This window comes from Bombus terrestris, chromosome 7, assembly GCF_910591885.1.
Source record: "Bombus terrestris chromosome 7, iyBomTerr1.2, whole genome shotgun sequence".
Lineage (NCBI taxonomy): Eukaryota > Metazoa > Arthropoda > Insecta > Hymenoptera > Apidae > Bombus > Bombus terrestris.
In genome coordinates this window covers 22,173,790-22,189,797 of record NC_063275.1, presented here as the reverse complement: position 1 = coordinate 22,189,797, position 16,008 = coordinate 22,173,790, and the positions used below count along the sequence as shown (strand labels likewise).

At 41.5% G+C, this 16,008-nt stretch overlaps 1 protein-coding gene and 1 long non-coding RNA gene across 16 annotated transcripts in view; one reads left to right on the top strand and one right to left on the bottom strand.

Moving 5' to 3' along the window:
• LOC105665948 overlaps nucleotides 1-16,008 on the bottom strand; it is a 217,681-nt gene that overhangs the window by 164,113 nt on the left and 37,560 nt on the right. The gene's annotated exons all lie outside the window — the stretch shown is intronic.
• The window catches only part of LOC100645717 (gamma-aminobutyric acid receptor subunit beta), a 96,160-nt gene that overhangs the window by 42,673 nt on the left and 37,479 nt on the right, over nucleotides 1-16,008 (top strand). For 7 of the 12 annotated variants that reach the window (XM_048407069.1, XM_048407063.1, XM_020863571.2 and 4 more), the window contains exons 2-3: nucleotides 6,388-6,485; nucleotides 12,457-12,524. In XM_048407069.1, coding sequence (XP_048263026.1) covers nucleotides 6,388-6,485; nucleotides 12,457-12,524 — 166 coding nt within the window. The remainder of the gene's footprint in view (nucleotides 1-6,387; nucleotides 6,486-12,456; nucleotides 12,525-16,008) is intronic. The other 5 variants (XM_048407067.1, XM_048407066.1, XM_020863570.2 and 2 more) reach the window with 1 other exon arrangement.

Sequence of the window (16,008 nt, the reverse complement as noted above, 5' to 3'; positions counted from 1 at the left end):
TTCGTTACCTGTCGTTACGTGGTTAGATTCATCGCGGATCGGGCTAACATAGTGTTAAGTTCATTAAATCACGATCCTTGGATCCTGGTGAGTTTGGATGGATTCTACGCGTGCGAGTTTGTTGAATTTGAATCGTCGTGATTCTCAGATTCTAATTACGTTTAATCGAATTATGCAATCACGAGCTCAACAAATTTAAGTTCTTATCAAGTAACGATATTATTACAATGTATTAACAGGCACCGTGGACGAATACATTTCATAGTTAGTCTAACAATCTTGCGTCGATTTCTAATTCGTCGATTTACTCGTTTTTTTACCGAACTTGTTACTAATAATAATTACGAAACAAAACTACTTTATTGATACTAACAACGATACGACCAACGACTAATGTCCAAAAGTCGCATGAATTTTGATTCCTATTTCTATAGGATTTCAGACCTCGCTTTGAGGTGAGCCAAGATGATAAAAATGGGCGATATAAAGACATTCGTTGGTAGCTTTGTCACTCCATTTCATCGAAAACGGAAACGAATGATATTCAATCATAACTTCCCCTGCTTTCATCTAAGACATATAGCGATTTCGTTCTTAGAACTTCTCTATCTGTTTCCCGTGGCATTTCTGTTATGTGGCTACGACGCATTTGGAACCTACGACGTGTACACAGGCGCTATCCACGCGCAGATGCTCTGACACCCGCCGACAGTATCATACCTTGCAAAATGTCAGATCATCGACTAACCTCGCCGTTCACGGTCCGACGCCTTCTAGATTGACATTGACACGGGTAACTTTCTTATTTGAACTTCTTTCTCCTCTTTTTACAAGAAAAATTATTAACGCTGTGAACGAAATACTCGAATAAGTGCCGTATCTAGTATATTAAAACGCATACAGACACGTCGTTTTTTAAATTGTAAATTAATAAATTAGTATCGTACAGTAAAGAAAATTTCCAAACTTGTAATTTAGAATATATTTTAAAGCGCGATAGCTTTCTAAACCTACAGTGTCTATTCAAATTGTATAAATCACCGAAATTCTTCTTGCGAAAGTTTAATTATAACACTGCCTTAGTGCAATACATCTAAAAAATAACAGGATCTTTATATCATTTCCGACATCATTGAGATCTACCACAACTGAAGTGGTTTCGTTACAAATGAAGGTACATACGCCGTTTAAGAAATTACCATTAACTTGTATCTTTTAAAATTTGCGTCACTTATTGCGTTATTTATATATAACGTCATTTGTATAACAAACCTTTGGTCCTAGAAACTCTTCGTCTCAACTATACGACAAAAATATCTTCAAACGATTCAGGATGCATCGATAGCACGAACGCGCGAAACAGCTGAAGTAGACGGTAAGACGCTGGCGATAAACGAGCGCGAGTAATTATTCAAAAAAGCGAGGGACGTTGGCGGCAAGAGAAAGATGGGCGACCGAGTGACATTTCTGAAGGGAGTTCGCAAAAGGCTGCTTGCCAGGCCTGTACGCGTTTCACGCGCGGCAGGGAACACGCTTTGGTCTCCCCGGATGAGACCAGTCGCTCATCCCGACGGAGGTCTTCCCGAATATTTCAAGCGATCGAAAATGTCATCCGCCGAGGACACTCTGCCCTTTTCCTGTCTCCGCTAACAACGAGAGACTACGGATCGCTCGAGTCGATGTTGATTAAAGGGACCTGTAGGCGGTGTCTCCTCTGAAGCGAGAACGCCGTAGGAAAAAAGAGGCTGCCTAGGATGAAAACCATCCGTCAAAGAATCGCCGGCTAAAATTTAAATAAATTCGTACCGCTCCTTCGCCATGCGCATCAGTGAAATACCTGTGCCACGACCACGTTTTATATAAAGAGAAACTTGCCGGCGGCGCGCAGGCGAATTAATCACACGTGACTCCGCGCCGCGAACTCCGTAGCGCATTTAATCCGCCGGAATTTACCGTGCTTCGAAGTTTACGGCACTTTGGCACTTTCTGTGCAATTAACGTCGCCTCCAGCGTACTGTTTCTCCACCGGCGATATTTCTTCCTTTTTTTTTTCCTTTTCTTCTCCTTCCTTTCTCTATAATTCCGATACTAACGAGAGGAAATTACGCGTAATTTCGATCCTTTTAAACGTCTGGCGGCGATGAACAACGATTATATACGTGCATTATGAGAATCTACAATCCTTTCGCCAGATACGATCCCCAAACGATTATGACGTATTTGTATTCTCCGCGCGCGAGGTGTTCATTAGTAGGGACGCAACAACGCTCTGATGAGAGTACCGAAATTATACCATCTCCCGGTAATTTAATATAAATGAATCGAGGCTTTCGCCGTGTGTTATCCAACGAAACAAGAGGCTACCAGCACTCTGACGCAGAATGTGTATCTACACGTTCGTAACAGCGTCGGCGATATTCGCACCCTTGTTCTAAGAGCGGGTATCTGCGTCTAATCGATACGCCTAACCTCTGACCTATTATCGCAGACCGCTAGTAAGTTCTTCGTAGATATCGTTGCGCAAGATTTAGTTCACAGCGGCTTCTGGGAGTTGTTCGATAAATCGTCCAGCTCCCCTTCCTCTAGGTACATACGTACGGTCAAAGGCACTTCCGCTCGGTGCACTCGTCAGCCAGCTCTTTTAAAAATAGTAGAACGCCAACCGGCACGCGGCGTTCCACCCAGATTTCTCTCTCTCTCTCTCTCTCTCCCCCCTTTTTCTCTCTCGCGCCATGATGTAGAAAATGGTTACCGTTCTGTTGTTTGATCGAAAAATCTCGCATATAGAATGTCAGGGGAAATGATGCATCGAGGACACTTTTATACGATAGTCGGATATTCCGTCGATGGATCGTCAGCGTTGTCACGCGCGGGCTAAGCCAGAACATGAAAAGAACATCCTAATACCGTGGAACGATTTTCATGAAATTTACTCAACGCGTACGATCAAGTAAACGTTATTGGAGTTGACGAGTTTGCATGACGATGGAAATATTTAAAAACGTCGAAATATAATTTTAGAGAACGTAGCGTGAACAGTGTGTAAAAATGGAAAATGTAGATAGAAATGTGAGAAGGGGAATTCAGAAATTTAGAAGGAACCTACGGGGCTTTTTTGAAGTTTTAGCAGATTCGAAAGTCTGAGAAAATTCGTGGGTTTTAAAGGTTTCGAGAGATTACCATAACTCTGGCCATCCTGACAAGTTGATCCCGAAGGTTTCAGAGGATATTACGAGCATTGACGAATTCAGAACTATCGAGAGATTTTGGAAATACTGAAAACATTAAGTTCGGAGAATTTCACACAATTTAGATAATTCTAGTTCATGAACTTTCGGTGTTCTGTAGTTTCTAAAAGATAGAAGGATCTTACGAATATGCTAAAGTCCAGGGGTTTCGAAGATTCGTCGTGTGTCAAGCGTTGAAAAATTGTAAAATTCGAGAAACCTCCGAACGAGAAATTCCAGAGATATGTAAAATCTTCTAAATCTTCTCGAATCCCTAGGACTTGGCTATCTGGAAAACCGCAAGTGTAATTGAAGTACTATTTCCTAAACTGTTAAAAGCAGTGGAACTCAGTGATACGTTTAGAACCGTTGGAACTCCTGTATTCCTTAGAGACATCGAGGATCTCTAAAACGCTAGAATACCTCGTGAAACTTCCGGAATCGCCAGAACTCTCGAAACTTCCAAAATTCCCGCAATCGTCGAATCAATCAGAGTCCTTCGACTCTCATTCTCAGCTGCTCCTTTAAACTTTCTCCACTTACAGTCGATATGTTACCGATACTTATCAATATGTAAAATCGCTTATGCGATGAAACGAATCAAAACTAACTACATAAAATTCGCTGTTAACATTAGAACTATACGTGATTAAACTGTAACTTTGATATTAAAGAAAACAATATGAAAAGTACATGAAAGGATACATAATACAAATCAAAGAACAAATCTTTGTCCATGTACGTACTTTACAAAAGTTCATTCGATAATAATCAATGCTTGTTACTACCGTGACACGTCTATAAAATTTCTATGAAAAATTACCAATCAGTGATTTTGACTTTGATAGTTTTAACGTTAAAAATCAAACGGTGGAGTAATATGTAAAAATTGCATTGGTAAAATATTATTAAAAAACGTAGATATATATAAAATAATAAATACCTTACAGAATCCTGACAGATAAGTTACAGATCCAAAAGGAAATAAATAATACAAGAAGAAGTTTGCATGATCGAAAAAAGAACAGTTTATCATTCAGAATCCATAATCTACGTTTCCATAAGGATAAAGTCAAGAACAATGGTTTCAATGGAACAAGAATTGAAACTGAAATGTCGCGTTGGCGCAACGTTGGTCCTTAATAGATTAACAGATGAAAGACTATAAGACGATATCTTAGGTCGTCCGTCGTCGTTTTATAAAGAAATAATGGATGCACAATATTTTCCGATTTATCCATTTGATCCATTTTGTTCTATCAAAATAAAGATCACGACGTTCGATAGATTAGATTTCATGTTTGTATAAAGATGCGTCGTTGTAAAACACGTGTCTGTAAAAGAAAGACACTTTTCGGACAACCTAGTAAGATAGACATGGACGTAGAACGTCGAATTCTAGAGGCATTCTATCTACAAATACGGTAACTACGCAAACTGCAATCGGGAGCAAGGCATCGATTAACAGTGAAAGGAAGGTCGCTCGAATTTCCACGATACCACCGAACTGATCTGTGATAATTGAAGCCCGCGCAAAGCCTCGGTACCGCCCACTATTGTCGCATCAGTAAGTTAACTTTATCACGCGTACGGTCATTTATTCCACCGCGTATCTCGATCGAGCTACCTTTCACACCTTGGCAAAGATCACAACCACATAGCAAAGCGGCTAAAACGATATCGTTTCAGCCGCCGTTGAACGGTCTCTATCAAATGATCAAACCAAACGTCTAATTACGGATTTCGATCCGCAGCGATACTAAAACATTTTTTGTATGAATAGAGTAAGTTTCCCTTTCTTTTCCATTTTTTTGTTTTTTCTCTTTTTTCGTTAAAATGGAGTATCTTCGATGGAATTCATTGACTCGAAACCGATTGATTGGCTCATCGAGCCCATATCTGCTGACCCGTTAAGTCAAACGCAGACGTTCTGCATTTTACGTGTCTAAGCTAACGTATAAGTTCCATCGTGCACGACTACGTTACACAAACCGTTACAATGTCTCTCCACTCGGAGGAAATCTCTGGGAAACGTAAGATAAGAGGGGAACGATAAATTACCCGCTATTGGAGAAACCTCGGATATTAAAAAGCTATTAAGCGTTGGATATTAAAGAGGTATCTGTTTTCTGTCTTTCTTTTTTGTATGCCTTTGAAAATAATTATTGGAAGAAAATGGAAGTACCGTACGGCAGAAATTTAATCGCCGGAATTAAAATTGAATTGAATTTCTTTCTCGTATTAATTAGGTTAGTATGTAAGAGCGTAATGTAACATTTAATGGATATCGTGAATTTTAAAAGGATTAAGAATACCAATGTCCTTTAACCTTCTTCTTTCAATATTATAAAAGTAGTAAAGAAAAATAGGACGATGTACGACAAGTACGCGTATGGATCATGTCATCGAACAAAATATAGAGCAGAGAGAATATTTCATTGACAAACTCCGTTTTGCGCATCGACTCTGAAATATAATTATCTCTTGCCGTTTCGCGTCATTGGCCATTTAAACGCGTTAGCCGCTTGTAAGCGTCAAAAGCATATTTTTCGTTTAACCGGGCAAGCGCGGTTGATCCACGAGAATCAGCCACCACACGCTCGTTTCTTTGACACACAATTCTGTTTAACGTTATATACAGATGCGGTTGGCGGACTAAACAGTTGCTTGTTGATGCATAAAAATTCGAGCGTTTATAAGAGAAAAGGAGCAAAAAAAAAAAAGTAGGAACAAGGGGGGAAGGTAACAAAAAATAAACAACTCGAGCTACTCGGGACGCTCGTTTCACCGTGTACGAGGAAGAAAGAAATACGAAAGAAAAAAAGAAGTTGCTGTCCTAAATTTATAGTCGCATCGCTCTTTCATAATTAAAACGCAGTACGCGCGGAAAGTACGCGTACAGAGGGTTCTAAAATTCTTTTTTAAACTTCACCATAGCGGATGAAACTTTAATATCCTCAACGTGGCTTAAACATCAGACTTTGTACCCATTCCCCTTCTGTATCGTAACTCGCGGCACGTCAGTCATATTAAAAGTATTCGCCGGCCTGTGTTGTATACGCTGGTCTCGTGCCACCAGTTTCATACCGCTCCAGAACTACTTTACTGGTGTGCCGGTGGCGCAAGTTTTCTCAAAATCGTTATCCTCTTTATATTGCAGAACCGGCGGTGGCAGTATGCTGAATGACGTCAACATCTCCGCGATATTGGACTCGTTCTCCGTCAGTTACGATAAAAGAGTAAGGCCGAACTACGGAGGTGAGTAGAGGATACGACGTCTTTTTTTTCTCTCCTGCCTATCGATAGTCTGATCATTCGACCACTCTCTGTGGTAGCGTCGATATATCGTGCGCAAAACCGCAATCACTGGAACGACAACCGACGCGACTAACGCTGCCGCCAGACTAATTATCGTTGCCCCGACTAACGAACCTAACAACCATCCATAGATAAATCAGGTTTTGCCTACGATGTTCGATTACTTTCGCATATACCTGCTTAATCGTCGCATTTCTGATAGTCGTTGCACGGACTGGGCGTACCGAGAGTTTGTTCCGCAGCGAACAAAGTATCGGCATTGAAAATTAATATATCACGCGTCTCTCTTACTATATAAAAAGAATGTTCGAAAGTTCGAACGAAAAGCTCGATGCTTTCAAGACGCGATGAATTACGAAACTTGAGCTTGGTTCGCTGCGAACATCGAACGAAGATTGCAACGTGTGCTTGGATCCAAATGGAATGAAGTTCGCGATGAAAGTGGCTAGATAGCGATGCTGAAACGTGGCTTTCATAACGAACCACCCGAACACGCAGATGTCGCGAAGGGAGAGGGGAAAAACGAGCGGCGAAAGAATAAAGTTAAAATCGATCAAGATCGAGAATCGGCCCGCAAAATAAGAGAAGCACGATTTTAACGATTGGAACGTGAGCGCGCGCGAACCAACCAACTCCGTGAAAACGCTGTGATAACGAACGAGCACCGTCCGGAGACGTTGATCGGTACGTGACAAAGGGATAAAAGCACGACGACAACACGGAAGGGATAGAGAAAAGCTTGGGGAAATATTTTTGACACCGTTTACTCTTTCGTCACGGATGATACAGAAAAGAATATTCCGGACAATGGGGAGAAACCTCTCGTGGGCGTGTACTTTGGCCGTGTGGTGAAAAATCTCAGCTAGATACGAATACGGAAGGATGAAAAATTCCCCATTCGTGGTTCGCTTTCTTTACGTCAGTCATTTATTGACCCACTGATAAACAATTTCGAGCAAGCTACTTTTGATAAGCGTGATATTTCTCAGAGAGATTAATGATACGTTTTATTCAAAAAGAATCGTACGTGTATTTTATATATCGGTGAATTAGAATTCGATCGAATCATCTCGTTTCCACGGAATTTTTATGGCTACGTATTTAGAATTATAAAATGGAATATTATCATGAACAGTATCAGAAACTAATCATACGGTTATAGATTAGTTTCATCCCATCCGTGAACGATGCTTCCGCCTTTCTAAATATCGAAATGATCGTATGAAGTCTATCGTCCCAAAATCTCACTTTAAAAATTACACACTGATATTCTTATCGTTCTTATCGTTTAAATATCTTTTAAGAGGTGAAAAAATGTGAACAAACTGCTACTAACCTGCGAACTTTGTTATTTCAATTTTATGCTAAAGCTTCTTCGCAAACATTAAATGTCTTTCCGTTTGTTAAAAAAAAAATTGCGAAATTGCGATAGGAAACTCGAAAAGAACAGGATCAAATTAATTAAGTAACAAGCGAAGAAAAATACGTCTCTATCGACTTGCCGTGAACGTAAATCGTTCTAAAAGAAAGTTACTCGGTTTGGTAAACCCATCGCCGGGACAGGGGATGCCAGCTGGCGTCCAAGAAACCGATAGGTGAAATTTGTTTACGTTGGAAGTGAATGGAACCGGTGGCGTTCGAGCCCCATAAACCGAATCCGCCGTTTTCAATTCCCGCGATAAAGTCGAATTTTCGGCCAGCTCCATAGAGGCAGGGCGGGGCTGGAGCGCTTCGATAAAACTTGGATCGATGCTGGGACGCGGCACGGGTTGCCACGGGTTACCGTTAACGGCATCTCTCTACTCCAGCCACGTTCCGCCACACAGTTCTTCACCTTCGATTACAATTTCAACATTCATTCCGTCAGTCGGCCGTCATCTCTCTGTCACTATATACCGCTGCGGTCCGTTCTCGAATTTCCGCTTCGGTCTCGCGATCCTCCTCGTGGTAATCCAGTCACCACGTGTCATACTCGAGAAATATGTGAAAAGTTTCCATAGATATATAAACGAAGATGATTTATTACGCGATTCTATAGATAATTCGTTAAATCCGAATCTTAGATTAGACAAGTTGAGATTGTATTAGAATTCGGAACGAGATATTAATCAGCGTCCGAGACAGTCACTCAAAAGTAGCTGATCGATCTTAGCCGATCGCGATTAGATCGAAAATAAGAGAACTCCTTGTTAGATATTGAAGAGAATCGTGATTCGATCGGTATTCGGATCAGCCGAACAATTAACACTCGAGTTAGTTAGGCAATCGCTGGTCAACCGAAATCGCTTCAACCGAGAAGCAATTAGTTCCCACGTAGAATTAAGGCCTCTAGCAATTATTCACGGTTATCTCGGTTGGTTTAGACGTTGTTTGCTAAACAAACCGATAAAATGTAGCTGTGTCCAACCGAGTTACTTTTGTCATATTTCGGTAATAACTTGAGGTATTTCAAACTTGAGAATCGAATTTAAAAACTTCACAGATACCTCGTTTGTTTTGCACGATGCTCGTCAAACAGACTAATAAAACAGAGGCGAGTCACGCAAATCACGTTCACGATGTTTCGCAAAGAATATCGCAAAGTATTTGGAAGCTGAGAATTGAATTTAGGGTCCGCGTCGTCGTACGAGAAAGAGACGAAGAAAAAAGATCTTGGCGGCGAAATCGCGACTAACGAGATAGTGGGAGGGAATTCTGGCGGAAAATTTCGGTACGGTTTAACCCGCGAACGTGTCCAGAGCAGGAGAAAACAGTAAACAGCAACACGCTTTATTTATTCGCCACTGCTTCGGAACGTGTGCATTCATTTTCATTCCTGGGCTGATCCTGTGCTGGGACAGTTCCAGGAGCGACTCCTGACGCTGGCCGCGAGCCACGGTGACCCACGGAGGCATGCCACAATTGCGGTTTCTTGCTCTTTTCCCGCGAGAGACAATGCCGGAGAATTGCAGACTCCGAAAAGTGTGCCGACCGCGCGAATTACTCCGTGAAACAGCTCCCTATCGGTTCTCTTGTTTTGCCTCGAGACGATCGATTTTCTTGGGCTACTTTTAGAACCGCGCACAGGCCCCCTTCGAGATCCCCGATTCACCCGTTGAATATTCGACGAATGTATTCCCAGTAAATTACCCAAGGGAACAGGAAGAAGAGAAAGAAATATAAAAATGCGACAAACGTCGCAGATTGATCTGTGCGCGGAGCCAAATGGCAAACACGCGTCGTAAATAAGAGACCGATCGCGGAATTTCATTCGAGGCTCGTCTCGTTCGCTTTTTCTCGTCGTGGGTCGCTTCGATATTTCGCGTCCGATAGAATGCATTACATTCGCGCGTTTCGAATTTATCGCTGTTCTGGCAAAAATGCCTATAAATCCCGAAGAGAATTTTCAATAGCCCCCTTATTTTTAGCGCGTTCGCCAAAGTCCGTGGTCGTCTCGAACCGTATCGGCTTCCCGTGGATGTCTCGAATCGTATCGGTTTCCCGCGGCCGAGCCGAGCCCAGTCGTCGATCTCTGCGCGGCTGGATGCAAGCGGCTCGAGCCTTCCAGACGGTCTGGATTTACTGGGTCCGTGGAATACGAGGTTTTAACATTTAAAATTTAAATGGCCACAGCTTTTTCTCGGACATTACGGACGGGCAAACGGGATATCTTGCATCCAGCATGGAATAAATAGACATCCCCGTGGCTGTATTCGAGTAACCGGCCTTCATTCGATATTCTCCGTAGCACGGTTAAATTTCCAGCATACGATTCTCTTTCATTCCGCCCAAAGTTTACGTAAAAATGACAAAGCACGTGACGAGGAAACACGATGTGCGGATATATGTTTGCGTCTTTTTCTTTTTTCGTTCTTCTTGCTTGGCTTTCTCGAACGTCGCTACGAGGCTCGCGTATATTAGCGAGCAAACAATTCGATCGATGGTTGGCTACGTAATTCAATATAGTTCAAGGACTCTGGTGCAACGATGCGCCCTTGGGTGTTCGTTAAACCGCTGATCGATGGAGGGCGTAAAGATTCGTTGTTAGCTGTAACAATGTTGCGACACGAGTATCTTCCACGAAACGGTGTATCGGCTACGGGAATACTCGGTTTCAAAGAGACTTAATAAGGGTAGGATATTGAGACGTTGAGAGGCTGATACCGAATACTGACGATTTAGGGGCGATAACGAATATAGATAGGTAATAAGATAGGCTACGATAGGATATATGCTGTCAATATCATACTCTAAAGTAAATTCTCTATTGTTTGAAAAAGGACCGACAGTGGAGAAACTCTTAAAGACGTAGGGAAAACTAGATCTCATTGTCAAGTGGAAACAATTTCGAAAATAAACCTTGAGACTGGCGTAGGAAAGGAAGAAATACATTTTTACGCTAAAACGAGATCTTTTACTAATATTTGCTAGATAAATTTGTTTGTCGTTAAAATAAAATTAAAGTAAAAAATTTATCCAGAGAATGGAAGAATTAATTTTTACGCTATTCCGGTACGTATCGTTTGTTGTTGGAGTAAAATTATTCGAAGAAATGCAAAGAAATTATCCTTCCTGTGAAGAAAACGTGGCGTATTCAAATATAATTGTAAAAGGGTTCCAGACAATAAAATAAAGCAAAGCGTGTAGAACGATGAGGTTGATATTTTTCGTTGGAAATTCGTTTCCACCGATGTCTGTCGTGTTTGCATTTTTTCCATCTGTCTCTTGTTTTTTTTTTTCTTTTTTTTAAACACGTTCTCATGGGCGATTGGCTTGGAAGGGTAAGCCATACCAACGCATTTCAATTAACCTGATACCACGTACGTTCGTTGCGTTTTGCAACGTGTACGCCGACCCGTCATTGTGAAATATGTGTCCCATATGGGACGTTCACTGGCTATAGGGTTTTAAAAACATCCCAGAAATGGAAATGAAGATATATCGAAGCAGCGCACGATGCCGCTGGCAGAGCCGTTGTTTACGAGTCAACTTTATCGCGAAAATGCCTGCCCTCGTGTTTCTCTCCCTTGGCCAACCTTCCCGACTCTTATTTTTCACTTCGTTCCCTCAAACTTTTCCAACAACCACCGTCTTCCACAGTTCTAATGAAATTCTTACGTCCTCTTCGTAAAATCACTCGATGCTCAGACTCCGACTTACACATCTGCGATAATACTCGAACAATTTCGTTCATTTCGATATTTGGATACTAAATGTACGTATATATTAAATTATTACCTGCGCGTTAAACTGTCAAAGTTTGAATCGAATCTCGCGAATTTCTCCACAAAGTTTACCCCGTAAACTGTAACGTGGAACGAGAATGATATCGACAAACGCGTAGAAAGAATATTTGATGTTTTCGGAAAGTTTTAGCTGGGGCGATTTTTAGGCGTAAAGAGAGAAAGAATCGGTTAGATTGTTAAAAAAAAGAAGATCTTATATTTATAAGAGGACAGGGCTAACAATCGAACCGTTCAATCAATAGGTTCTTTCTCTTTGAAAGCTATTATTCCGGCCATAAAAGACATGGAAATTCGATCAACGTTTCAGCATCGTGTCCAGAGTATCAACGAAGCTCTAAAGAGATAACCAAGCACACGTATCGAGAAACGATGATCCTAGTGGTCCTCTAATCGAGAGTAATTACCACTTTCAGCGATCCATCCGACGTAGCGATACCACTCAATACCCATGACATTCCACACTCACAGTAAAAAAAATTATTCACGAAATGAAACGAAAAAAAAAAAAAGAAAAAAGCCAAAAAAAAAGTATACCATACATACATACGTATTTAGATACTGTAACGAGAATGATAAGAATAATAACTTAACAATCAGTGAACAAAAAAAAAGCCATAGTCACCCCATCGTGTAACTTGTCCGCGGCCGGAAACGGCCGACTCAGTCTGACTAACCTTCGATTTCAGGTCCTCCTGTCGAGGTGGGCGTCACCATGTACGTCTTGAGTATCAGCTCGCTATCCGAAGTGAAAATGGTACTATACCTCTAGGTCTTACTCAGTCATTAACGCTGAAAATCGATTACTAATCATTTCGATCGTTCGATTAAAACATCCCCCACCCCATTTGCCCGAGCAACCACTTCTCTTTTTAGTGCCCGTATATTTGAAACGACGATTGCCGTCAATCGTTACAGCCACGATCTTTCATGTACATATACCGACACACGATGCACAGATACACGAAACGAATAAACAGTCACGTATATGAATACGAACACACAGCCACACAATAAAAGGAATTGCTCTTTGAAACGTAACACGAAACAACGGACATACGAATGCACACTGGCAAACACTTACATTGGATGCATGCACGCGCACAGGAATGCATAGATTCTCCCTGAAATTCTCCGTCTTTCGTTTCCTTGTCGCTGGCATAACGTTCACCAAAAGGTTCGACCATACTCTCTGCTCGCATCTTTCTTTTACGTGTTCGTGGAACCTGGAAATACTTCGATGATTCGAAACGGCCCGGGATATTCCAGCGAATATCGAAAGACGAAGATCGAGCCGCGCTTCGAAGTTTTAAATACAATTTTCCGGATTGCTTCTCCGATTGGAAATCGCCCTATCGTGCAATAACGTCGTAGCCGTGATCGATCAAGCTGCAAGACGTGCAAGAGATAATCGATTAATTGCAGTCCGACCAGAGGAAATTCGTAGGTTTAATCTGGTTCTATCGCAGAGGGAAAAGGAGGAGTCGAATCCCCGAGGTCTCGGATAGGGCGAACCATCCGTCGCCCATTCGTTCGCTCAACCGCTCGCTCGTTCGTACGTGTCGAAGGCCGATTGGCGCTCTGTCGATGAAATTAGTTCGGTTGCCGTGCACAGAACCGCATCGCCTCGAGCTGTGTGCTCCTTTGATCTACTCTACGTTTCGTGAGAACGCCTGGAACCGCCGCGACAATCGTGTAACACGATTACGATCAGACGATCGCTGTTCAAGCGCGTCTTCCAACCAGCTCGATGTCCAATTCCTTGACACGATGCACCGAAACGCCAATCGACGCTAAGAAATTCTAATTACAAACCTCGAGGTCGTTTTGTTTAATTTGCATCGGCACGAAGGTTCTCGTTTGTACGATATATAGAACGATAGGTGAATCGATTTCTACGAAAAAATTAAAATTAACTTTCCGCTTCTTTTATCGAAATAAATATTTCCGCTTCTGGACAGGATTTTTTCTTGCATATTTTGTTATTAGGTTTGCCAAGCAGAACCTGGCAGATAGTTGTTAAGCTTACGTTCGTTCTTTTTTTTTTTTTTTTCAACCGTTATTTACTTTCCCGAATTTTTTATTTCTTTCTTTTTTAATTCATTTGTTCCATACACAGAGACGCGTGTTGATTTTATCATACTGAGGAACTAAAATACATAACGGCAGAATTGTTGCGTTTTCCCCAGTTTGCAAACAATCGAGTATCATTCTCGTTCGTCCGGTTCGAATTGCAGTACCAAAGTAAGCAAGGTACGATACAAATTTAACTAGCTTTTCATGTTTGAACAATCGAGCCATATTCTGATTTTTACGATTAATGCAAACGAATACAACCCAAGCGGAATAATGTACGCGATAAATAGAATCAAGTAGTACAGGTAAACGATTCGAACTACGGCCATGGCTTACCACCGCAACTTCGTTAATGAAAAGGCGAGCCTAACCTTTCTTTATGGTCAAGAGGTGTGATCAGCTTGATACTGTGCATTAAATCAGCCTGGTTACCATAGTAGCGACTCGTGTTAATGTTAGAATTATTGTGCGCGTGCATGGAACACGCCGACACACGAAATACACGAAACACTCTCGTGGCAAGAAGTCACGAATAGAAACACGACAGAAACACCGAACCAAAAATGGACAAAGTACTATTTCGCGTGTGTGAAACGATGAAAGTGCTCGCAATCACCAAGTAGGCTACACTCAGAAAAAAGAAAAGGATCGAATTCTAATCGTAGATAGAAGTCGGCTCGTGATACCTTAGTAGTCTGGGCCCGTGAATCGTAGTCCGGTTGGATGGTTTGTATCTGTATTACACGCATAGTTCCTAGAAGGCACAGAACGTTCTATCTTTTTTTATTTCACTCTTCCTTCTCGTCGAATCTCTGGTGACCAATTTGTCAGTACTATACTGTTTTTTTGCATACATATATACACATTCTAAACGGCCTGAATCGTTCTGATCTTACGTTTTTCCGAGTGTAGACCAAGTTATTACTCACTGTCTCCTGCTTGTTACTTTTCTAGCCTTTAAGCTGTCTGAAGCGTGGTCTGCTCTTGTAAGGAAATGACAAAAAAAAAAAAATACGAACGAACACTTTTGTTTCCTCTCTATGTAGAAGAATAGTATCTTGTTCAATTTTGGATATATATATTATATATATATATAAATATATTACATACGCACGAACCGTCCCGTTTAGACCATTTTTTAGACGCTAGCTGCTATGCCGCGGTTGCTAAGATGGGCTGCCCGCCTGCCACCACTTACAATTATTATTATTCTATATTTTATTCCACCCGATTAAACCCCTGTTGCCCCCTTTTGCCCCCAGCCGCCGCCGCCGCCGCCCGCCCGCCCGCCCACCCCCCGAAAACCCCGCCCATCACCACCGTTCACTATCACACTTTCTACCTTCACCCCCTGTGTCTGACACCGCACGTATCACACGTTCGTTCTCAAACACGAAAGACCCCGATTTTTCCACGTCTCGAACGACGTCCATACGTTCGTCCGATAGCTGATTTGTCAAAGCAAAAAATAAGTTAAGAGAAAAGACAAAAAGAATAAGAGGAAAGAGATGCAAAGAGATGATATATAGCTATTACAATTACACGCGACTAAGATTCGTCCGGGATCGACGATCGCAGTGACAATGACAGCGAATGTTTACGAGTATCGTTCGTTTCTTAACTCGAGGGTGAAAGACGAGTAAAAGAGACAGCGAAAGAAAAGAGACGAACGATAGAGTTGTAACTGGAAAATAGTTAAATAACGAACTTTGAAGGTCTGAAATGAGAAGGAATCGACATATCGCTCGGGGGGATGGACAGGTAAACGACAGGATTAAAACGATGGAGACAAAAAGAGAAAGAAAGACAACAACCGGAGATAAAAACAGTTCCGGATACGTTCAAGATATACGAAGTAGAGACACGCGTATAGCTGGCGCGATATAATTAGAGTGACTCGGTTAACAGCACCGCAAAACAAGAAACGGAAAATGTATAAAAGGAAAGAGTAACGAGAATAAACCAAAAAAAAAAAAAAAGAAAGAGAAGTGACAAAAGAGTATAAAAGGAAATGAAACAAAAGACGATAGTCGAGCAAGGTAAAGTCACCTTGCTTAAACACGTGACTGTGATGGGTGTGTATATATATATATATATAATAAGGATTATATATATATAACGAGTCAAGTGTGTGTGAATAATTCTTCTAGCTTGGAAAACAACGT